This window comes from Pongo abelii, chromosome 17 (genome assembly GCF_028885655.2).
Source record: "Pongo abelii isolate AG06213 chromosome 17, NHGRI_mPonAbe1-v2.0_pri, whole genome shotgun sequence".
NCBI classification, from domain to species: Eukaryota; Metazoa; Chordata; class Mammalia; order Primates; family Hominidae; genus Pongo; species Pongo abelii.
The window spans coordinates 95,229,683-95,253,219 of NC_072002.2; the positions used below are offsets into that span (position 1 = coordinate 95,229,683).

A 23,537-nucleotide genomic window follows, 5' to 3' on the forward strand; every position below is an offset into this window, starting at 1 on the left:
TCACCGCCCGCCTCGCGTCAGTCTTCACCCCGCCTACCCACCGCCCGCTTCGCGTCAGTCTTCACCCCGCCCACTCGCCGCCCGCCTCGCGCCTTCGCCCCTCCGCCGTTGTCGCCCCGCCCCTTCTTGCGCCCAGTCTTCGCCCCGCCCCGCGCCGTCGCCCCGTCCACACGCCGTCCGCCTCGCGTAGTCTTCGCCCCGCCCACCTACCGCCCGCCTGGGGCCTTCGCCCCTCCGCCGTCGTTGCCCCGCCCGCCTTGCATCACGTCTTCGCCCCGCCCCGCGCCGTGGGCCCGCCCACACGCCGCCATCTTCGCGCCTGGCCTCGCCCCGCCCTGCACCATCGCCCCGCCCACACGCCGCCACTCTCGCGCCAGTAGTCGCTCCGCGCCTGCGCCCGTTGTCTCCCTGCTAGCTGCGGGTCCCGGGGCTGCGCCATGTGGGCTGCGGCGGGCGGGTTGTGGCGCTCCCGCGCTGGTCTCCGGGCCCTGTTCCGTAGCCGCGATGCTGCGCTATTTCCGGGCTGCGAGCGGGGACTGCACTGCTCTGCTGTCTCCTGCAAGAACTGGCTCAAGAAGTTTGCATCGAAAACCAAGTAATGCGGAGGGGGGCGGTGTCCCTGGGCGCGGTAGTCCCTAGGGGGCGGTGTCCCCGGGTTGCGGTGTCCGCTCAGCCGCGTTCTTGGGCCCACGCGGCCTGGCTCGCCAGTTCCTGCCTCCTGGGGTCTGCAGCAGTTCCAGCCCTCACTGTCAACATTTGCAGTTTTTGTGTTCGTGGACGTGTGTCGGGTTAAAAAACACAAAGTGACAATGTGTGTTTATTTTGATTCTTGTCACCAGACGTATTTTTCAGGAGATTAGTTTCAGAAAATGAGGAAAAATGAAAAAATATAAGAATTTCCTTGCTAATGTTGACTTTCTGTGTGGAGTTAATTTGAAGACTAAAGCTTGTCATGATAATTAGTGTTTTTAAATGATGAAAGATAAGTACAATAAAATACATTGACTTTTCACACTGCTTTTAGTTCTTCTAAGTATGGTAGGTGGTTGTATGTTTTCTACTTTAATAAACTACTTTTAAAGACAGTTTTAGACCCTGCAGAAAAATTGCAAAAATAGTGCCGCGTTCCTGTGTCCTGGCACCCAGCTCCCCCTGTATTAGCGTCGGACTTTAGCTTCCAGCGTGTTCCAGTTAATGAGCCGATATTGATAAGAGTGTTGCTAACTGAAGCTCATACTTTATTCACTTTTCGTTGGTTCTGCCTGCTGTCCCTTCCTGTCCCAGGTCCCCACCCGAGGTCCACGTTACATTGAATTGTCTTGTTTCCTTAGGCTGGGGTAGTGTCCCAGACTGTCCCTGTTTTTGATGGCTGTGCCAGTTTTGAGGGGTACTGGTCAGGTGCTTTGCAGGATGCCTCTCTGTTGGAATGTGCCTGTTTTTTTAATGCTTAGACGTGGATTATGGCTTTTGGGGAGGAAGACTACAGAGGTAAAGGCCGTTCTCATCGCAGCGTATCCAGGGTCCACGTTGGCCGTGATCCCCTGCATGAGGTGCTTGCCAGGTTTCTCTACCTTAAAGTTACTTTTTGCCCCCTTTCCTTACTGTACTCTGGGAGGAAGTCGCTGTGTGCAGCCCACGCCTAAGGAGTGGGGAATTTTGCTCATAAGTTATTTGCATTCTGCACAGGGGATGTGTCTCTTCACCCCATTTATTAATTCATTCATATCACCAAGAACTCATGGGTTATAATCCCGTGTTACTTAGTTTTGTTCAAATGTTTCCAGCTCAGGCCTTCAGGAGCTCACTAAGCTCCTATGTCCTGTTTGCATACCCTGTCATTATGGGATTTTGCTGGGTTTTGTGTGTGTTAAACACTTTCCTACTTTCTGGCACTACAAGATACTCCAGGCTCATCTTGTGTGTTTCGTACCGCAGCCCTAAAATCAGCCATTTCTCCAAGGAGCCTTCGTTCCTTTTATTGGAGAGAGAGATTAGAAACCGTGGGTGCTGGGTGTGTTCATTGCTTCTGGGGTGTCTGTCTTTTGGGCCATCTCATCTGATGAAAGGATATATGTGTTTCTACTAACCCTGGTGTAAATATGCACCTATAAACATTTCTGTGTATAGCCATCTGTCTCCAACTCCAGACGTACTGTGTGGATCATTCTAGCCTCCTCTCCTTGCTTATCTGTAAGTCGCACTCCAGTGGTGAGCGTGGCTCCCACCATCCATTTGCTTAATTGTTCAGTCTCAGTCTATGCCTGTAACAGTATCCGAATCCTTTACCTGAACTTCCATGGGAAACATCTTTATTAATTAAGAGTATAGTGTTTCTGTGCAGTTTGGTAGGTGTCTTTTTAAGATCCTCTCTCTAACCTTGGGACTAGAAGTAGAATTTAGGTAAAAATTATGAGGTTGAGTTAAAACCATATTCAGCCTCTTCACCACAACCCATGTTATCAGTTAAATTCTGAAATTTTTTAAGATGGCCAGTAACGTAACATCTAAGTTTAGCCCCTTATAAACAGTTATGGTATCATAACCTCTTAAATTAGCTTATGTAACTTTTTGACTTTGCCATCATTAACATAATGCTTATTTTCTCCCCAAAGAAAAAAGGTTTGGTATGAAAGTCCTTCCTTGGGTTCTCACTCGGTGAGTACAAGCCATGAGCCATTTTATAATCCTGATGGGAGTGAGGGTTTAAAAGTTGGCAAAACTCTTACCTGTAGATCTTTCCATTTCTGTATTGGTGGGGACAGTGTCTGTGTGGATGCGACTGGATGCCATTGGCAATATGGAGTTTTGACCTTTTCAAAAAAAAATGTACTGACATTAATGTTTTCTGGAAAGTCATATCTTTTATCAAATTATAATATGGTAATATCCTTTCAGTTTTTAGTGTGTGTGTACCGTAAAAGTTTATACAATATATGGCTCCCATTCTGAAAAATAAATACATCACATATACTAAAAATTACTGAATTATTCCCTTTAGCAGGGTGAACTTTATGGTATGTGAATTATATCTCAACAAAAACTTTTTTTGAGAAAATATTTACTTGCAGTACTTTTAATCTTGGAGGGTTACCAGGTAAAATCTAAAAGGATCCCGGTTTATAAAACTTTATCTTAATGAAAGCTGAGGCAGCTGAGAGTGATAGCTGCTGTTGATGTGGTTGCCCATCCAGCCCTCCCCCAGCCCCTGTTGTGTGACTTGGTGAGTTTGGAGTTGTAATGCTGCCCTTGGGGTGTGCTCTTTTTCTTGATGGAGACTTACAAACCATCCAACTTGGAATTCCTCATGAGGAGCACCTCAAAGAAAACCAGGAAGGAAGACCATGCACGCCTGAGGGCCCTGAACGGCCTCCTCTATAAGGCACTGACAGACCTGCTGTGTACCCCTGAAGTGAGTCAGGAGCTGTATGACCTTAACGTGGAGCTCTCCAAGGTAGGCTGTGTGGCCAAAGAGAAGAAATGGGTTGAGACAGCAGGCCTGGCACTTACTTTACCTGGCCCAGTCTTGCCTGACAATTAAAAAAAGACGCTTTAGATTGGGCGCGGTGGCTCACGCCTGTAATCCCAGCACTTTGGGAGGCTGAGGCGGGTGGATCACGAGGTCAGGAGATTGAGATGATCCTGGCTAACACAGTGAAACCCCATCTCTACTAAAAATACAAAAACTTAGCCGAGCGTAGTGGAGGGCGCCTGTAGTCCCAGCTACTCAGGAGGCTGAGGCAGGAGAATCGCTTGAACCTGGGAGGCGGAGGTTGCAGTGAGCTGAGACCGCGCCTCTGCACTCCAGCCTGGGTGACAGAGCGAGACTCCGTCTCAAAAAAAAAAAAGTCACTTTAGCACTTATAAACTCTTAGTTCTGGGTTGCAGAAATAGAAATGATGCTCAGTCTGGTCACTGGAGCCCTGAAGACAGATGGTGGGTGTCTGTGCTGTGCAGAGGCACGTGTCTCACTGCAAGGCGGGAGTCCTGTGACCAAACAGCACCTGGCACATTGTCAGGTAGTAGAAGGTCTAAACCTGCCGTGGGAACAGGATGCATCTGCATGTACCTCAGTACAGAGGTACAGGAAATGACTTCCTCTGACCCACTCAGTGAATTGTAAGGAGAAAAGGCAGCATCGAGCATTTTTGATTAGCTTCTCAGGGCAAGTGGCTGTGAGGCAAGCGTGGGGTCAGGATTCCGCTTTGGTTCTGCAAACCAGGTGGTTTGGTTTGCGGGTCCTGGTGAAGAGGAGAGGGAGGTTTTGGTTTCTGGGGCCCTACTTCACCTGGGGGCGTGGTGCGGCAGCAGGCCGTGGCCTCCAGCAGCATGCCAGAGCCCTGGCTTGGGTGGGAGGGGCGTCTGCAGCTGTCGTTTTCATCTCCTGGATGTTGTTTGTCTTGAAAACCCATGTAAACTAAAAAGTGACCTGTGGGAGGGCGGGATCTCAGGTTTCCCTGACTCCAGACTTCTCAGCCTGCCGAGTGTACTGGAAGACAACGCTCTCTGCTGAGCAGAACGCACACATGGAGGCTGTCCTGCAGAGAAGTGCCGCGCACATGAGGTGATGCCCTTTGCTTTCTGAATGTACTTGCTTTTTGCTCACACCCTAAATTTCTCAGCTGTTTCACTGTAGGTGGACTTTAACTTCTCATTGAGTATTTTTGCTTTTAAAGAAAATTTTGGAAGCATTTTCTTTTTCTTTTTTAGTAAGTGGTGATTTTATTTCCTTTGGGTATTGAAAGCATTTTCTTGAAGTTCATAGTATAATTTGCATTTTTGTATAAGCTATAATGTAGGTTAGCATTTCTCAAAGTGTGCCAGGATCCCTAGGGATCTGGAGATCCTGTCAGGGAGTTCATTAGGGTAAGACGTTATTTCACGCCTCCTGCTGTTTTGACATTTGCACTGAGGGTACAGAAACCATGAGGGAAGACTGCTGGTGCCATGCTGCCGGCCAGTGCTGTAGGGGCACCATGCCACATGCCTAGAGTAAAAGACAATGTCACTTTTACTTAAGAATATCCTAGATGAGGCTGGACATGGTGCCTCTCACCTGTAATCCCCACAACTCGGGATGCCGAGGCGGGAGGATCACTTGAGGCCAGGAGTTCAGGACCAGTCTGGGCAAGATGGCGAGACCCCGTCTCTACAAAAAATTAAAAAATTAATCAGGCACAGTGGCAGCACACGCATGTAGTCCCACCTACTCAGGAGGCTGAGGTGGGAGGTATCCCCTGGATTCCTATCAGCCCAGGAATTTGAGATGGCAGTGAGCTGTGATAATGTACCTCCATTCCAGCCTGGGCAATGGAGCAAGACCCTGTTTCTCAAAGAAAAATTAAAAAATCCGAGACAGTTTATCAAAAATTATTAATTGTATTAAATCTTGACCCTTGAGCATGTCTTTTTCATGTTTTTTGTAATGGGAAGTACATGTAAATCACCTGCTGTCTGGAGAATGCTGAACAGAAAAGCATCAGTGAGCAGACTGTTCAGGTTTGGGTGTTTGGCAGACATTCTTTCAAAAATGAGTGAGTGAACCTACCACTCTAGAGCAAACAACGGACCATATCTGTTGCCAGTGATAAAATTTAAGCTTTCAAGTGAAAATCAGAATTTTAGGAAACTTGTATTCACCACTGTGAGCTTCACAACTTCTAGGTACTTGAGATTCTACTGACGAGATTGGCAGCGACCTTAACAAACGTGCTGTTGTATGATAAACTGTGTCAACGCTTTTAAAATCTGCATAACTAGGTGAGCTGTTGTTTTCCAATGACCGGTGCATGAGGTTACAAAACCATACACTGAGAGAAGATCAATTCGAAGTGTGAGCCAGATGGTGAGTTTTAATGTAGCAGAGTGTGACAGGTTGGTTGGTGTGGTTTCAGATTCCTCATTGCAACTATTTATATATTTATTTATTTGAGATGGAGTCTTGCTCTGTCGCCCAGGCTGGAGGGCAGTGGAGTGATATTGGCTCACTGCAACCTCTGCCTCCCGGGTTCAAGTGATTCTCATGCCTCAGCCTCCTGAGTAGCTGGGGTTACAGATGCCCGCCACCATGCCCAGCTAATTTTTGTATTTTTAGTAGAGATGAGGTTTCACTATATTGGCCAGGCTGGGACAACTGACCTTTGATAAAGTACGTTTGTTGAATTTTTGTGACAAAGAAGATCCATAATTTTCTCATGGCTGTTAAATTCTGTCTTTCCCAACACATAACTGGGAGGCCTGATTTTTTTTTTTTTTTTGAGACAGGATCTCATTCTGTCTCCCAGGCTGGAGTGCAGAGACACAATCTTGGCTCACTGCAGCCTCAACCTCCCAGGCTCAAGTGATCTTCCTGCCTCAGCCTCCCATACAGCTGGAAGCACAGGTGCATGCCACCACACTTGGCTAATTTTGTATTTTTTGTAGAGATAAGGTCTCCCTATGTTGCCTAGGCTGGTCTCCAACTTCTGGGCTTAAGCGATTCTCTGGCCTGAGCCTCCCAAAGTGTTGAGATTACAGGCATGAGCTACTGCGCTGGCTCTTCTTGTATTTCAGTGAGAGGAAGGACAGAGTGCAGAAGCAGCGATGAGATCCCAGCTGTCTTCCATGAAGCTGGCCTTGGAGAATTTGCAAATAAGTAAACAATGCCATGCTTCTCATTGATTTTGCGGGGGGAATATATATATATTTTTTTGTTAAAAATATCTGTAAGCATTTAGTGGGTTTTTAAGTGACTTTAAAAAGACATAGCTTTTGGAGTTCTCAGTTTTAGTTTGTAGTATAGTAAATATTGATAGATAGAACCCACATAAACAAATGCTCTTTGGGATCTTCAATAATTTTTAAGAATGTAAAGGATCCTGGGACCAACAATTTTGGGAATTGCTGAGCTGGATGATAATAAAGAAATTATTCAGTTTCCTCCTCAGTTTTAAAAAATGCAGAAAATCCAGCTCACTGACCAGCTCTCTCAGAACTGGAATTCCTCCTTTCTGCCTCCCTTCTCATCATGCCCCATGTTTAGGGTGGGGACAGACGTAGAAAAGGTGGCCATGTGTGGGTTTTGTTGCAGGCACCCTGCCTGTCTTCCCTGCGTCATTACCATGCACGATGATGCCCAGGGGTTTGTGAAACTGCATATCAGAGAACGCTCATTTCTTACTGTTTAACAAAAGCAAGAAAATGAGAGATTATTGACAAGTGTTGAAACAGCATTGTTTTCCGATTTTTAGGTATCAGAAAATTCAGTTGAGCTGAATGTCCCTCTTCCCAACTCCTGTGGTCACCCAAGATTTAGGGTCAGCGTTTTCCATAGCTGTGTACCAAAGATCTGTGGTCACGGCTTTCGCTGGTTATATGTGCCGTGCCTACATTGGCCCTAGGTCTGTATTATGTGATGTGCATGATACAAATATCACTTCTGTGTCTAATATCTGGGAACCTGAGGGTCGTGTCGTGCCAGGGCGTGTCCACTGAGCGCAGGAGGACAGGCTGTTAGTGCACAGACCCTGGAGCCCAAGGCCACGGTGATGAGTTCAGATGAGGTTATTTATACAGATCTCACAAGTTGTGTTGAGAAAAGTCAAGGCAATTGCAGTTATGATGCATTTTGCATCACTTTTTTGATGTGGTAGTTGACTAAAGATGACTATTCTGGGCTGAGATTTTCATTTTTGAGTAATACAATAAATCTCACTCCTGCCTCTTTTTTTTTTTTTTTTTTTTTTTTTTGAGACGCAGTCTTGCTCTTTCACCCAGGCCGGAGTGCAGTGGCGCTATCTCGGCTCACTGCAAGTTCCACCTCCCAGGTTCAGGCCATTCTCCTGCCTCAGCCTCCCAAGTAGCTGGGACTACAGGTGCCCGCCACCACACCCGGCTAATTTTTTGTATTTTTAGTAGAGACGGGGTTTCACCGTGTTAGCCAGGATGGTCTCGATCTCCTGACCTCATGATCCACCTGCCTCGGCCTCCCAAAGTGCTGGGATTACAGGCGTGAGCCACCGCGCCCGGCCTCTCACTTCTGCCTCTTAGTGACATCTTGAATCTTATGTTCAGCACTGTCACACCTCTCCACTGAGTGTGACGGCACAGCTGTGAGGGTCTGTGCATTCTCTCTCCTAGGCACCTTTTGATGTCCCAGCAGACCCTGAGGAATGTGCCACCGATAGTGTTTGTTCAAGACAAGGGAAATGCAGCTCTAGCTGAGGTAAGGTTTTCAAAAAAACTTTTTAAAATTTTAAAATTTTTATTTTTTTAATTAGAGACAGAGTCTTGCTATATTGTCCAGGCTAGTCTTGGACTCCTGGCCTCAAGGGATCCTTCTGCCTCGGCCTCCCAAAGTGCTGGGATTTATAGGTGTGAGCCACCGGGCCCAGGTAATAATTAACTTTTTATAACATAAACGCTTATATGAATACAGTTTTAAATTTAAGTTTTAAATCCTGAAAAGATAATGCACAGTTAAAAAAGAGAAGAGGCCAGGTGCAGTGGCTCAAGCCTGTAATCCCAGCACTTTGGGAGGCCGAGGCAGGTGGATCACAAGGTCAGGAGTTCGAGGCTAGCCTGGCCAATATGGTGAAACCCTGTCTTTACTAAAAATACAAAAAAAATTAGCCGGGTGTGGTGGCGCGCGCCTGTAGTCTCAGCTGCTCGGGAGGCTGAGGCAGAAGAATCAGTTGAACCGGGGAGGCGGAGGTTGCAGTGAGCCGAGATTGTGCCACTGCATTCCAGCCTGGGCGACAGAGTGAGAGGCTCCGTGTCAAAAAAAAAAAAAAAAGAAGAAACCACTGAGAAGGGAACAAATGAAAAGTAATGAAAGAAGGGTGCAAATGAAAAGGCTCTCCCTTGCTCCTGTGCCCCTGTTCCCAGCCCAGGTCCCCAGAAGTAATTGCTGTTTCTGGTTTTAATTTTTTTATGCTTATCACTGTAGCTCTAACTACGGTATGAACTCGACATGGCCAGAGTTGCCCTCCCACGCCTGTCTCCCTCTCCCACCTCTCGACATGGATCAGTCCACTTTCGTTTCACACTATTGGGGCTTATGAGACTTAGGTTGTCCTGTAACCATAAGTGCTTTTATCATCATTTTCCTTGCTTTAGAGATGGGTTAGCTATAAAGATTAAAAACATGTAAATATATACTTCCCTGGGTGGTGGTTACCTGGCAGTTATTAAGATATGTTATACCTTCAAAAAGTCAGTCAAAAATCAGCCAATAGCGTTTGCAGTATTATAGGTAACTGTTAGTCAGTATAGGACCAGACAGCATTTGGACCCACAGAAGAAAAAGATCCAGTTTGACATTTTTGGTTTTCGTTAATCAGTGTGTAGGTAACACTAAAAACATTGTACAAGTAATAAGCTTGACAGATATGTGATTCCCCTTGCTAGAAAAAGAAACAAAGGAGTGAAGTTATAGTCCCTGCTGTAAGGAATCAAGGACAGTTTGGGTCATGGCAGTGTGCTGTGAGGGCATGAGCAAGGCATTCCCCGGGGAGGACGTGCCAGTCTCCCTGTCTGAGCTCAGCACCCCAGGCTCCTGTCTCTGGGGAGGGAGGTCCCATCAGGTGGTGTGGGTTCCAGAACAGTCACTGGACAGGGGAGAGTGCATGCTATGCTTGGAGCAGGATGAGGACACCCCCGGAGGCAGGGGATAGGCAGGCCAGGGTGCGGATGGAATGCATTGTCCAGCAGGGCTTGTGGGCCATTGCCGTGGTGTGGATGGCATCCCATGAGCCTGGCTGAGGAGCAGTTTTCTCTTGTAGTTTAGGCTCCCAGCTTTGTGGACTGTCCCCATCATCTTTTACCTTGTCTTGCCGGGAGGCTTTTGTCCCCCCAAGCACACAAATTCTGTGGCAAAATTGAAGCATTTTGCAAAACTACCTTAGAAACCAGTTAATGATTAGTTAATTCAACTAACGCTTAACTGATTTCTTCATAAATTTGACTAACAGGTCTAAAATGTAGTTTTTAAAAAGCCTCACTTTGTTATCAGAGAAAATATGTTAAAGTAACAGTAAGGTATTTGAAAGCACAGGCTACTGAACAGGTCCTAGTATTTGGGAAGAGTCAATAGAAGGAATTGTGCAAAGTCTGATCAAAAGCTCTGCAGTTAACAATGCTGGTGTTACACGGAGCCCGGCTGTAAGTACGGCAGTGGGGATGTAGCTAACTGGTTTACCCTCTGTGTTCCTCTGTAGCTTGATCAGTTACTGGCAATCGCAGACTTTGGACCCCGGGATGAAAGAGACAACTTTGTACAAAATGATTTCAGGTGACGCATGTGGACATATGTTTTGATTCCCTGGGGTAGATTCCTGGGTATGGAATCGCTGTTTTCCACAGCAGCTGCCCAGCTCCACATCCCTGGTAGCCTGCATGGTCCCCGTGGCACTTGCCCCCAGGGCCGGCAGTCCACATTCACAGGCCTGTGCTGTGGCCTGGCCACGTTTACACAGTGAGGGCCTCAGGGGCCACCAGAGGTGTCTGCCATAACTCCTGCAGTGAGGAGAGGGCCTCTTGTCCTCTTCATTCATTCAACACATTGTTATTGAGTGCTAACTGTGTGCCAAGCCCTGGTCTAGCACTTAGGATGCAGCTGTCTTTGGAACCTGCATTTCACTAGGGGAGGCCGACAGGAAGCAGTAAACATCACAGATGGGTGTGAGGAGGAGAGTAGAGGGAGGTGGGGCTTGGGAGAGCAGATCGGGGGCGTGGAAGTTTGGCCTGTGCATGTACACACACATACACATCTTTTCCAAACATGTAGTGCCTGACAGAGCCTGCGGGTCTTGGGGTGTTTGTAGGGGGCCCCATTCCAAGCCCACAGCTGCTAGAGCAGGCCTTGCCTGGGGGCCTTAGACAGCAGTGTCGACATCGCCCGGCACCTGCCAGCGTCAGGTTTAACCAGCCTGCCGGGTGCATCCCTGAGCTGGAAGCAAAGCTCCACGCTGTAGCAGGCCTGGCCTGACCGGGTCAGCAAGGGGCAGTGTGGGGGCAGCAGGTCAGGATGCTGAGCCCAGGGTTTGGAAACTTTCCAAAGTGGAGCCTTGGAGGATACAGGGGCTGTGACATGGCCTTGATTAGGTGCTGTTCACCAAGAATAGACTCTTCATGAAGGCAAATGAGTGGCAGATCTGATAGACCTCACCTGCGATTCTGCTAGTTTAACTGGCCCGAGGCACTGGCCATGCTTAGAGAAAAAAGTTGCAAATGCTTTCTTTTTTTTTTTTTTTTTTTTTTTTTTTGAGGCAGAGTCTCACTCTGTCGCCCAGGCTGGAGTGCAGCGGCGTGATCTTGGCTCACTGCAATGTCTGCCTCTTGGGTTCAGGTGATTCTCCTGCCTCAGCCTCCTGAGTAGCTGGGATTACAGGCGAGCGCCACCATGCCCAGCTAATTTTTGTATTTTTAGTAGAGACAGGGTTTCACCATGTTGGCCAGGCTGGTCTTGAACTCCTGACCTCGTGATCCGCCCGCCTCAGCCTCCCAAAGTGCTGGGATTACAGATGTGAGCCACCGTGCCCGGCGCAAATGCATTTATTGCATACAGGACGGTGCACCTGGACTGTGCTGGCCGAATGCTTCTGACGCTGGAGAAGGCGGAAACCAAAGCCCACCTTCCTTCACTCCTGTCTCCAGTTACCCTCAGATAGACGTTTGGGAGGGTTCTCAGTCGAGTAGATGTAGGAAGTGTGATGTGCTGTTGTGTTGTGGTGACGACACTGTGGACTGGGGGCTTGGTTTGTGCTTGGTGTGAAGCCTCCTCTTCTTCCTTCCCAGGGACCCTGATGCCCCACAACCCTGTGGCACCACAGAGCCGGCCACAAGCTCCAGTCTGTGTGGGATCGATCATGAGGCGCTCAACAAGAAGATTATGGAGTACAAAAGGAGGAAAGATAAAGGGCTTGGGGGCCTGGTGTGGCAGGGGCAGGTGGCTGAGCTGACAACGCAGATGAAAAAGGGAAGGAAGAGGGCCAAGCCCCGCCTGGAGCAGGACAGCTCCCTCAAGAGTTACCTGTCGGGCGAGGAGGTTGAAGATGACCTGGACCTGGTTGGTGCCCCGGAGTATGAATACTACGCCCCGGACACAGAGGAGCTGGAGGCAGAGAGAGGAGGTGGCAGAACAGAGGATGGCCACAGCTGCGGAGCAAGCAGGGAGTAGATGGAGAGGCGTCAGCTCTGCCCATCCCATGTTTGCAGGGAAAAGCATTGGCACGCGACGCAGCATGTGGCTTCATTGAGGCAGTTGATGGAGTTAAAACCATCTGCTCTTCTGCTACTTCAGCATTTTCTAGCTTTTCTGTGTATCTAAACACAATTTGCTACACAAGTCACTGTTTTTTTCCCATACACTGTGTGTAATTTAAAAATTAAATGGCCATCTTACCACAGATTCTCACAAAAAGAAAATGGTAAAATAGTGTCTCTGAGATGCTGGCATGGCCACCTCCACCTGCAGAGCCCTGCCAGGTGCCAGTGAGTGCTTGGCAAGAGGGGTCAGGCCACAGCAGTGGCTGGGGTGAGAACTGAACCTGCAAACCTGGGGAGAGCAGAGGGTCCCCAGGGCCTCCCGACCCCCTGTAGCTGCTGAGTAGGCACATGGCACTGGGGGCTTCGTCCCTGGAGCTGCTGAGTTGGCACGTGGCACCGGGGGCTTCGTCCCTGGAGCTGCTGAGTCGGCACGTGGCACCGGGGGCTTCGTCCCTGGGGCTGCTGAGTCGGCACGTGGCACCGGGGGCTTTGTCCCTGACTGGCCTCTTCAGCACAGCTTTGTGCAGCAGGTTCCACCTTCTGGTTCAGGCCAAGGTTGGGCAGAAAGTGAGTTGGGTTTGCTGGGGCTTCCTGGGCGACCCTGGCTCTGACCGTGGTTCCATCACGCCTGAAGTAGTAACACTTTTCCCTTGGTGCCTGTGGCCACCTAGTGTATTTTCTAATCCGTCCAGAGGTGAAACAAACTTGGTCTTTGCCTTCTGAAGAGTGTGCGACTCTGAGTCATACTGAATTCTTTGTGTCACCTCCGACACAAAGATTCGTTTTGCTGTTTATCAGAAGAGAAAACACAGATTCCATACCTTGTCAGCTACTATTTAGTTCGGCTTCCCCCTTAATGCCCCAGCCCCTGTCAGCTGTCAGGTTCTAAATTCAGAATTCTCAATTCTGTCAGGTTCTGCACTACGAGTCGGTGTCATCCCTCCAAGCCCTGGCTTTCTGCCGGAGCAGCAGGGCTGTGAGAATCAAGATGGCACAGGGAAGGCATCTGTCCCAGCATTTGCACGTGATAGGTGCCCACGGTGCGGGAGCAGAATCTGTGGAAGCAGCAGTGTCTAGTTGCTGTGCCCTGCCACCTCCTCCTGCAAAAGGAGAAATGTCCAAGGGATAGCAGACCCGCAGCACTGAGCAGCCTGCTGTGCTGACCACTGGATCCAGGCCACGTGCTGCAGACAGTGGCTGTGGGTGAGTGATGAGGCCACTACCCAGAAAGCTGCATGTACGCTGTGTGGGGTAAGGACTGTAGGAGATGCTGCTGCAAGATGCTGACTCCCTTGTTTTTCTTTTCATTTGTGCTCTGGGACTAAGCTGTGTATAAGTCATCAAATGGCAGAAGCAAGATTTTTCTTTTCAGATCTAGGAAATTATTTGTTTATACTCCACACTCTTATTTCCTGTATCAGGATGGAGAGGCCACTGCCTCAGGCCAGTTAAACTAAGAAGGAAGAATTTAAGACAATTTGTAAGGATAGATAAAACCCCACATGATGGTATGAGTAGCAGAGAGAGAAAAAAACGGAGCCAGAAATTAGGCTACAAAGTGTACACCACACATAAAGGCTGATGCCTCTATTACACCGTGAGCCAAATCTTTAGGGTTTCTGGTAGCCAGTCGCGGGGTGTCCAGTGAAGGGGTGTACGTGTCTGTGGTTAATCATCATATAGGTCACAGGATAATGAGTTGATGCTGCAGTGACACACGGCACATCTCCCTGGCTTACAACAACCAGTTTGCTTCTTACTCTTGCTAGGGGACCATCATGGGCTGAGGTCAGGCCAAGGCCTTTTGTATCTGGTGTTACTGAACACGGCTATGTGAATTCATTTATGTACAAGAGACCTCCCCGTCCTGATGTAGGAAATGCATGCTGATGATTTACGAGTGCAACATCCTAAAAAACGTTTTTGTATTTCCCTAGCGAGGTAACTTCAGGTTACAAGGCTCTAGTACTTGACCGTGATGACTCCATGAGAAAACAGCAGGACGCCAGCTTTGCAGGTACCTCCGCAGCACTGCTGGGCTGCGAACAGGCCCAGTGCTTGCGCCAGCGCTGGAGGGGGCCACAGCAGGGTGAAGACAGAGTCTGCCGTGCAGGAGTGCTTCGCAGGTCAGGCACTGCTCTGAGTGCTTTGTGTTAACCTGCTCCCCGCCCCCCAACTTGGGAAAGGTGTTAAAGAAGGAGAGAATGCCCTCAATGGTGTGTCCTTTGCATACACACCTTTGCAAGCATCTGATGTGCCCAGGCTGTGTTTTATTGTTCTAGCAATTTATTGTTACAAAACAGGTTGCTGCCATCAATTTGTCTCAGGTCCCTTCTAGCACATCTGACAGGGACTAGTGTCTAGAGCCATGAGGACAGAGACCAGAAGGGACAAGAAGGAGTGGGCAGAGGGAATGGAAGGTAGAGTTAGGGCCAGAGAGCCCCAGGCTGCTGCCCTGACCTCCACGCCTGTGCCGGATGTGGTGTTGGCATCCATAGCAGTCTCGCAAAGTTGTTCTCATTTTTCAGATAAGGAAACTGAGGCCCAGGGAGAGGTGAAGTGCCTGCAGGGGATCCAACCAGGCATCAGCTCAGTGCCTCCTAGAAAGAGGAGTGTGGGCACGTTTGCAGGGGATCCAACCAGGCGTCAGCTCAGTGCCTCCTAGAAAGTGGAGTGTGGGCATGTTTGCAGGGGATTCAACCAGGCGTCAGCTCAGTGCCTCCTAGAAAGTGGAGTGTGGGCATGTTTGCAGGGGTTCCAACCAGGCGTCAGCTCAGTGCCTCCTAGAAAGTGGTGTGGGCACGTTTGTAGGGGATCCAACCAGGCGCCGGCTCAGTGCCTCCTAGAAAGTGGAGTGTGGGTACGTTTCAGAGGAAACTGGCTTAGGCCTCCCTGTTTCTGGCGTGGCCTTCCCTGGGAGCGGGTTAGGGACATGAAAGCTCACCCCCTTCTGAATGGGTCCACTCCTGGGGATTTCCGCGGCCTTCCCTGGGAGCAGGTTAGGGACACGGAAGCTCACCCCCTTCTGAATGGGTCCACTCCCGGGGATTTCCACAGCTTTCCCTGGATGATCCACTCCTGGGGATTTTCCGCAGCTCCCCGGATGATGTGCACGCACACTAAACACCCAGAATTTAAGGAGGCACTTATCCAGTGAAGTCCTCAGATCAACCTTGTGAGCTTTTTCCAAGCACCTGTCACTGTTAAACTGCTGATGAAATGTGAAATGACTTCACAGGTTTTCAATCTGATAAGCTCTCCTGTGTCACTGTCTCTTACCTTGTTAGTATAGGTCAATGGTTCTCAAAGTTCAGGGCACATCCCCTTGGGGCTCATAAAACCAGACTGTCAGCCACTTCAACCTTCTGGTTCGCTGTTCCTTGGTAGTGCAGATGGCCCAGTAAGCAACTCTACAAACATTAGAACATTTTGAGGTAGACAGGGGAACTTAATCACCCCTTGTAGGCTCCCAGAAGACTGGACCCAACATCCAGCACAATGCCTGTCAGCCTTGGCTGGGCATCTGAAACACCTGCTGTTTGAAGACACCTGGGCCTGGACATGGGCCAGAGCCACCTTGGTGGTCTGAGTATGAGGCCAGCATTAGAACCTCTGCTCTACAGGTGACTTCCCTGGGTTGATTTTTTTCCAGTGTTATCTTTAGTACAGAATCTCTACCTCCTCTAAGGGCCTGAGACCCTCTCTCAGGAATAAAAGTCCAGTTTTCTTCCCCACTCCATTTGTCCAGAAGGAAAACCTGGTTTTACATCAGAAACTTGAGGTGCTTTGAAAATTTGCCAGCTACCTTGAAGGAGAGAGGGCTTGAGTGTATTTTGGGAGAAGAATGAGGGGACAACGGGGTAGGGAGAAGGGACAGAGCTAGAGGAAGGACAGGCCTATGCCACCCAGGCCAGAGTAAAGGCAGCAGAGACCTTTCGGTTCCTGGCTTGTGACACAGGAAGGGAGGGAACTGGGGAGGACAGGTCATGATCAGTGTTTCCTGATTAAAATTTTTTAAATTTATTTTTATTTTAAATTATCATGGGCACATAGTAGGTGTATATATTTGTGGGGTACATGAGATGTTTTGATACAGACATGCAGTGTGAAAAAGCACATCGTGGAGACTGGGGCACTCATCCCCTCAAGTGTTTATCCTTTGTGTCACAAACAATCCAATTATATTCTTTTAGTTATTTTTAAATGTGCAATTAAATTATTATTGACTATAGTCACCCTTCTGTGCTGCTGCTCTACTGTAGACTCAGATCATAAATGCTGTGGATGCTGGCAAGATACTGAAATAAATTAATTCTGTATTTCTAAAAATAGTTTCCTACTTTCTTTTTACAGAAGGAATATATATTCTTTGTTGAAAAATGTAAAACAGATACCAATAGAATGGAGGAAACAAAAGCCCCATGTAGTCTCAGCTCCCAGAGACACCCACTGTTAAATTTTGGTGTAGCGTCAGGTGCGGTGGTACGCGCTGTTAGTACTCAGGAGACTGAGGCAGGAGGATCACTGGAGTCTGGGAGTTTGAGGCTGCAAGTACATTGATTGCACCTGTGAATAGTCACTGCACTCCATCCTGGGCGACAGAGTGAGGCCCTGTCTCAAAAAAAAGATGGTAACATCAGAATGTTAACCGAGCATGAGGCCCCCATGCCCACATGGGTAGCACACCTGGGAAGCCAGCCCTGTTGTCGGTTAATCCTCAGGCCTCTTTGAGGTGTGCCATTTGCCCTGGGGATGTCCTTTATGGCAAAGAGCCTGTTCCGGAGGCACTTGTTATGTTTACCTGTCACCCTCAATCCCATGCCCTGGAGCAGCTCTTGGGCTTCCTTGAGGCTTCGTGGCCGTAATTTTGAGGAGTGCAGCCGTTATTTTGTGGAGTATTCCTCAGTTTGGGCTTGTCTGGTGTTTCCTCATGATCACATTTAGGACTTGCTTTTTTGGCAGGAACATCACAGCAGTGATGCTGTGCTGTCAGTGTTAGGTTGCATGTTCCTGGTGATGTCCACAATGATGAGCTGAAGAAAAGGGTGTCTGTTGGGCTTCTCCCTGTGAACTTACTCTGAAGTATTTACTTTTTGAAACAAATGAAAACAGAGACACAAGACACCAAAACCTCTGGGATATGATAAAAGCAGTGCTAAAAAGGAAGTTTATACCATTAAATGCCTACTTCAAACATACAAAAGATCACAAATTAACAACCTAACATTGCACCTCAAGGAACTAGAAAAATAAGAACAAATCAAAGTCAAAGCTAGCAGAAGAAATAACAAATATGAGGGCAGAACTAAATGAAGTTGAGACCAAAAGAAAAATACAAAGGATCAATGAAATGAAAAGTTGGTTTTTTGAAAAAGTAAACAAAATTGATAGACTGGTAGCTAGATTAACCAAGAAACAAAAGAGAAGATGCAAATAAACACAGTCAGAAATTAAAATGGAGGCAGTACAACTAACACCACAGAAATGCAAAAGATCCTCAGAGACTACTGTGAATACCTTTATGTTCACAAACTAGAAAACCTAGAGGAAATGGATAACTCTTGGAAACATACAGACTCCTAAGGTTGGACCAGGAAGAAGCAGAAATCGTGAACAGACCAATAGTGACTGGTGAGTTTGAATCAGTAAGAAAAAGAATCTCCCAACAACAGGAAAGTCCAGGGCCAGACAGATTCACAGCCAAGTTCTACTGGACATGCAAAGAAGAACCAGTACCAATCCTACCGAAACTGTTCCAAAAAATCAAGGAGGAGGAAATCCTCCCTAACTCAGCCTGCAAAGCCAGTATCACCCTGATACCAAAGCTAGGCACACAGCCAAAACAACAACTATAAGCCAATGTCCCTGATGAACATAGGTGCAGAAATCCTGAGTGAAATACTAGCAAACCAAATCCAACAGCACATCAAAAAGATAACACACCACAATCAAGTGCGTTTTCTTTTTCAGGGATGTAAGGATGGTTTAACATACACAAATGAATAAATGTGATTCACCACATGCACAATTAAAAACAAAAACCATGGCCGGGCGCAGTGGCTCACACCTGTAATCCCAGCACTTTGGGAGGCCGAGGCGGGTGGATCACCTGTGGTCAGGAGTATGAGACCAGCCTGGCCAACATGGGGAAACCCCGTCTCTACTAAAAATGCAAAAATTAGCTGGGCGTGGTGGCGCATGCCTGTAATCCCAGCTACTCGGGAGGCTGAGGCAGGAGAATCGCTTGAACTCGGGAGGCGGAGGTTGCAGTGAGCCGAGATCATGCTGCTGCACTCCAGCCTGGGTGACAGAGCAAGACTGTCAAAACAAACAACAAACAAACAAAAACCATTTGATCATCTCAAATGATGCCGAATTGCCCTTCATGATAAAAACCCTCAACAAACTAGACATAGAAGAAACATACCTCAAAATAATAAAAGCCATATACAACAAACCCATAGCCAACATCATACTGAATGGGGAAAAGTTGAAAGCATTCTCCCTAGAACTGGAACAAGACAGGGATGCCCATTTTGACCACTCTTATTGAACATAGTTTTGGAAGTTCTAGTTAGAGCAGCCAGGCAAGAAAAAGAAATAAAAGGCATCTAGCCAGGCACAGTGGCTCATGCCTGTCATCCCAGCACTTTGGGAGGCTGAGGTGGGTGGATTACTTGAGCCCAGGAGTTTGAGACCAACCTGGGCAACATGATGAAACCCTGTCTGTACAAAAAAATATAAAAATTAGTCGGGCGTGGTGGCATGTGCCTGTAGTCCCAGCTACTCGGGTGGCTGAGGTGGGAAGCTCGCTTGAGCCCGGGAGGTTGAGGCTGCAGTGAGCCATGAGTGTGCTACTACACTCCAGCCTGATTGACAAAGCAAGACCTGTCTCAAAAAAAAAAAAAAAAGAAAAAACAAAAAAAGACACAAAATCCAAATTGGAAAAGAGAAAGTTAAATTATCTGTTTGCTGATGATACGATCTTATATCTAGAAAACCCTGAAGACTCTTCCAAAGGACTCCTAGATTTAATAAATTATTTCAGTAAAGTTTCAGGATAGAAAATCAATGAACAAAAATAAGTAGCATTTCTATACACCAATAATGATCAAGCTGAGAACCAAATCAAGAGCTCAATTCCATTTACAATAAATACAAACAAACAAAATCCTAGGAATACATTTGACCAAGGAAGTGAAAGACCTTTACAAGGAGAACTTCAAAACACTGATGAAAGAAATCATAGATGACACAAACAAATGGAAAAACATCTCATGCCCATGGCTTGGAAAAATCAGTATCGTTAAAATGACCATACTGCCTAAAGGAATCTACAGATACAGTGCAATTCCTATCAAATTACCAATGTCATTTTTCACAGAATTAGAAAAAAAATCCTAAAATTCATATGGAACCATAAAAGAGCCCAAATAGCCAAAACATCCTAAGCAAAAAGAACAAAGCAGGAGGCATCGCATTACCTGACTTCAAATTATACTACAAGGCTACAGTAACCAAAACAGCATGGTACTGGTATAAAAATGGAAACAGATCAATGGAACACAATAAAGAACCCAGATAAAGCCACATACCTACAACCAACTGATCTTTGACAAAGTTGACAAAAATATATACTAGGGAAAGGACACTCTATTCAGTAAATGATGCTGGGAAAATTGGATAGTCGTGTAGAAGAATGAAACTGGACCCTATCTCTCACCATATAAAAAAATTAAATCAAGATGTATTAAAGACAAATGTAAGACCTCAAACTATAAAAATTGTAGAAGAAATCCTAGGAAAAATTCTTTTGGTCATTGGTCTAGGCAAAAATTTATGACTAAGACCTCAAAAGCAAATGCAGCAAAAACAAAAATGGACAAATGGGACTCTAAAAAGCTTTTGCACAGCAAAAGAAATACTCAGTGGGGTAAACAGACAACCTGTGGAATGGGAGAAAATATTTGCAAACTGTGCATCTGACAAAGGACTAACATTCAGAATTTATAGGGAGCTCAGCAAGAAGAAAACCAAATAACCTCATTAAATAGTGGGCAAATGACATGAACAGAAGTTTTTCAACATACAAGCAGCCAACAAAATATGAAAATAAGGCTCAACCTCACTAATTAATAGAGAAATGCAAATTAATACCACAATGATATGCCATCTTATACCAGTCAGAATGGCTACTATTAAAAAGTCAGGAAGCAACCGATGTTGGTGAGGATGTGGAGAAAAGGGAATGCTTATAATCTGTTGATGGAAATGTAAAATTAGTACAACCTCTATGGAAAACAGTATGGAGATTTCTCAAAGAACTAAAAATAGAATTACCATTCAAGCCAGCAATCCCACTACTACCCAAAGGAAAAGAAATCACTGTATTAAAAAGACAGTTGCATTCGTGTGTTTACTGCAGCACTATCACAATAACAAAGTCATGGGGTCAAGTTAGGTATCCCTCAACTGATGACTGGATAAATGAAATGTGATTTATATAGAAATACTAAAAAATTTAGGATATATGTATACACACACACATATACCATTGAATACTATAAGAATGAAATGTTTTTTGCAGCAACATGGATGTAACTGGAGGCAGAAACAGCCATGTTCTCACTTATCAGTGTGAGCTAAACTCACACTGGTTTGTGAGTGTTGTTGTTTTTGGAAATATAAGCAAATATGTGTACGTGTTTATATTTCCTTCTTATGATGCAGCACATGCATATTGTTCTGAACGCTGCTCTTTGCACTTTGCATTATATCCTGAGTCTCAATATCAGCAGAGAATGTCCTTCGAGTTACCATATGGAGTCATTTCCTTAGCCCAGTACACCTTTGCTCACACACTTTTTCTTTGTACCATTAAATTGTCAAGTATGTTGCATTTCTATACATTATAGGCTCAATGATACATTATAAATACATTGTTTTGTACAATTGCATTTTAAATCAGTTATGTGATAGAAGAATATGAATTTATACTGTATTTTATAATTACATGATTACCTTTACTGGTGCTCTTTGTGTGGTCTCAGATTTTCATCTCTAGGGTGGACCCCCAGCCCTCTTTTAGCCTAAAGAGCTTCCTTTAGTATTTTTTGTAAGGCAGGTCTGCTAGCAGTGAATCTTTCAGTTTTTGTTTATCTAGGAAAGTCTTTATTTCACTTCTGTTTTTGAAAAATAGCTTTGCTGAATGTAGGATTCTTGAATGACAGTTGTTTTTTCTTTGAGCACTGTGACTATGTTATCCCACTGCCTTCTGGCCTCCATTATTTCTGCTGAGAAGTCAGCTGTTAATCTTGTTGAGGGTTCCTGCCTTATTTTTCTCTTGCTGTTTTCAAGACTTTCTCCTTGTCTTTGCCTTTTGGCATTTTTGTTATGATGTGTCTTTTGGAGTTTTTCATGGTGTGTAGATTTGTGTAGATTATTGAGTTTTTATTGTTAATTTTGGGAAATTTTAGGCCATCGTTTCTTTGAATATTTCTCTTCTCCTTTCTCTTTCCTCTCCTTTCCGTCATGTGTATGCTGGTGTATTTAATCATGTCCCACATTTCTCTGAGACATCATTCATTTTTCTATTCTTCTGATTGCATAATCTCCATTGATCTATTTTCTTTTTTATTTTATGTATTTATTTAAACACAGGGTCTCTGTCACCCAGGCTGGAGTACAGTGGCATGATCATAGCGTACCACAACCTCAATCTCATGGGCTCAAGTGACCTTCCTGCCTCAGTATCCAAAGTAGCTGAGACTACAGGCATGCACCACCACGCCTGAATAACTTTTTAATTTTTTGCTGAGACAGAGTTTTGCTATTAATGTGGTTTGGTTCTGTGTCCCCACCCAAATCTCACCTTGAATTGTAATAATCTCCACATGTCAAGGGACAGGACAAGGTGGAGATAATTGAATCATGGGGGTGGTTTCTCCCGTACTGTTCTTGTGATAGTGAGTTCTCACGAGATCTGATGGTTTTATAAGGGGCTTCCTTCTTTGCTCGGTTCTCATTCTGTCTCCTGCTGCCCTGTGAAGAGGTGCCTTCTGCCATGATTGTAAGTTTCCTGAGGCCTCCCCTGCCGTGTGGAACTGTGAGTCAACTAGACCTCTTTTCTTTATAAGTTACCCGGTCTTGGGTATTTCTTTATAGCAGTGTGAGAATGGACTAATACAGCTGTGTTGTTGCCCAGACTGGTCTTGAACTCCTGGCCTGAAGTGATCCTCCCACCTTGCCTCCCAAAATGCTGGGATTACAGGCATGAGCCACCATGCCTGGCCTTATCTATTTCCAAATTTGCTAATTCTTTCCTTGGCCAGGTGAAATGTATCGTTGAGCTGTTCAAGTGAAGTTTTGCTTAGGCTATTATAACTTCCATCTCCAGACTTTCCATTTGGTCCTGTTTTATAATTTCTGTGTCTTTATTGGTATTCTGTATTTGATTCAGTGTTGTAATCATATCTTCTTTTATCCTGATTTCTTTTATTTCATTCAACAAATTGTAATGGCTACTTTGAAGGCTTTTTCTATTAAGTCTGACATCTGGTCACTCTCACAGAGAGTTTCTGTTGTCTGCTTTATTTCTGGTTTATAGGTCATGCTTTCCTGTTTCTTTGTATGTGCTGTGATCTTTTTGGAAACTGGATATTTTAGATCAGGAGTCCTCAACCCCTGGGTTGTGGACTGGTACCCATCTGTGGCCTGTTAGGAACGGGGCAGCACTGCAGGAGGTGATTGGCAGGTGAGCCAGCATTACTGCCTGAGCGCTCCGCCTCCTGTCTGATCAGTGGCAGCATTAGGTTCTTATAGGAGCACGAATCCTATTGTAAACTGTGCATGGGAGGGACCTAGGTTGCATGCTCCTTATGAGAATCTAATGCCTGATGATCTGAGGTGGAACAGTTTCATTCCAAAAGCATCCCCCAACCCCTTCCCGGTCTGTGGGAAAAAATTGTCTTCCATGAAACCAGTCCCTGGTGCCCAAAAGGTTGGGTACTGCTGTTTTAGATGATGTATGTAGCAACTCTGGGCACAGACCCTTCTCTCTAGGCTTATTATTGTAATTTTGTTGTTTATTTGTTTAGTAACTGGCTGGCTTATTTTACTGGAGTCTACCTATGCCCAACCCCAGATTCCTAGTGTTAAGTATCTAATGTTGTTCCTCAGGAAACTCAGCCTTGGCTGTGTCCACAGTCACCCTGGGATTTAGTAGGAACGCTCCTTTGATCAGGGCATGGCTCACTTTGACTCTCTTTTCCTGGCCATAGCCAGCTGTCTAATCC

At 46.2% G+C, this 23,537-nt stretch overlaps 1 protein-coding gene across 2 annotated transcripts; it reads left to right on the forward strand.

Annotated features, from left to right (window-relative positions):
* The first annotated feature begins 332 nt into the window (after nt 1-332).
* RBFA (ribosome binding factor A) lies at nt 333-12,402 on the forward strand. 2 transcript variants are annotated; one of them, XM_024235824.3, is made up of 7 exons: nt 333-595; nt 2,613-2,655; nt 3,275-3,451; nt 4,449-4,561; nt 8,116-8,200; nt 10,194-10,267; nt 11,773-12,402. In XM_024235824.3, the coding sequence occupies exons 1-7, from the start codon at nt 438-440 to the stop codon at nt 12,152-12,154; spliced, it is 1,032 nt and encodes a 343-aa protein (XP_024091592.1). In that variant the 5' UTR covers nt 333-437; the 3' UTR covers nt 12,155-12,402. The 2 variants fall into 2 exon arrangements, with proteins under 2 accessions (XP_024091592.1, XP_024091593.1); XM_024235825.3 differs by lacking the exon at nt 8,116-8,200 and having other exon boundaries at nt 387-595.
* Nucleotides 12,403-23,537: the final 11,135 nt, after the last annotated feature.

Coding starts and splice junctions, on each gene's coding strand:
- RBFA (XM_024235824.3), top strand. CDS start 438: ATGTGGGCTGCGGCGGGCGGGTTGTGGCGCTCCCGCGCTGGTCTCCGG. Junction 2,656..3,274: donor CTTCCTTGGGTTCTCACTCG/GTGAGTACAAGC, acceptor TTCTTGATGGAG/ACTTACAAACCATCCAACTT. Junction 8,201..10,193: donor GAAATGCAGCTCTAGCTGAG/GTAAGGTTTTCA, acceptor GTTCCTCTGTAG/CTTGATCAGTTACTGGCAAT.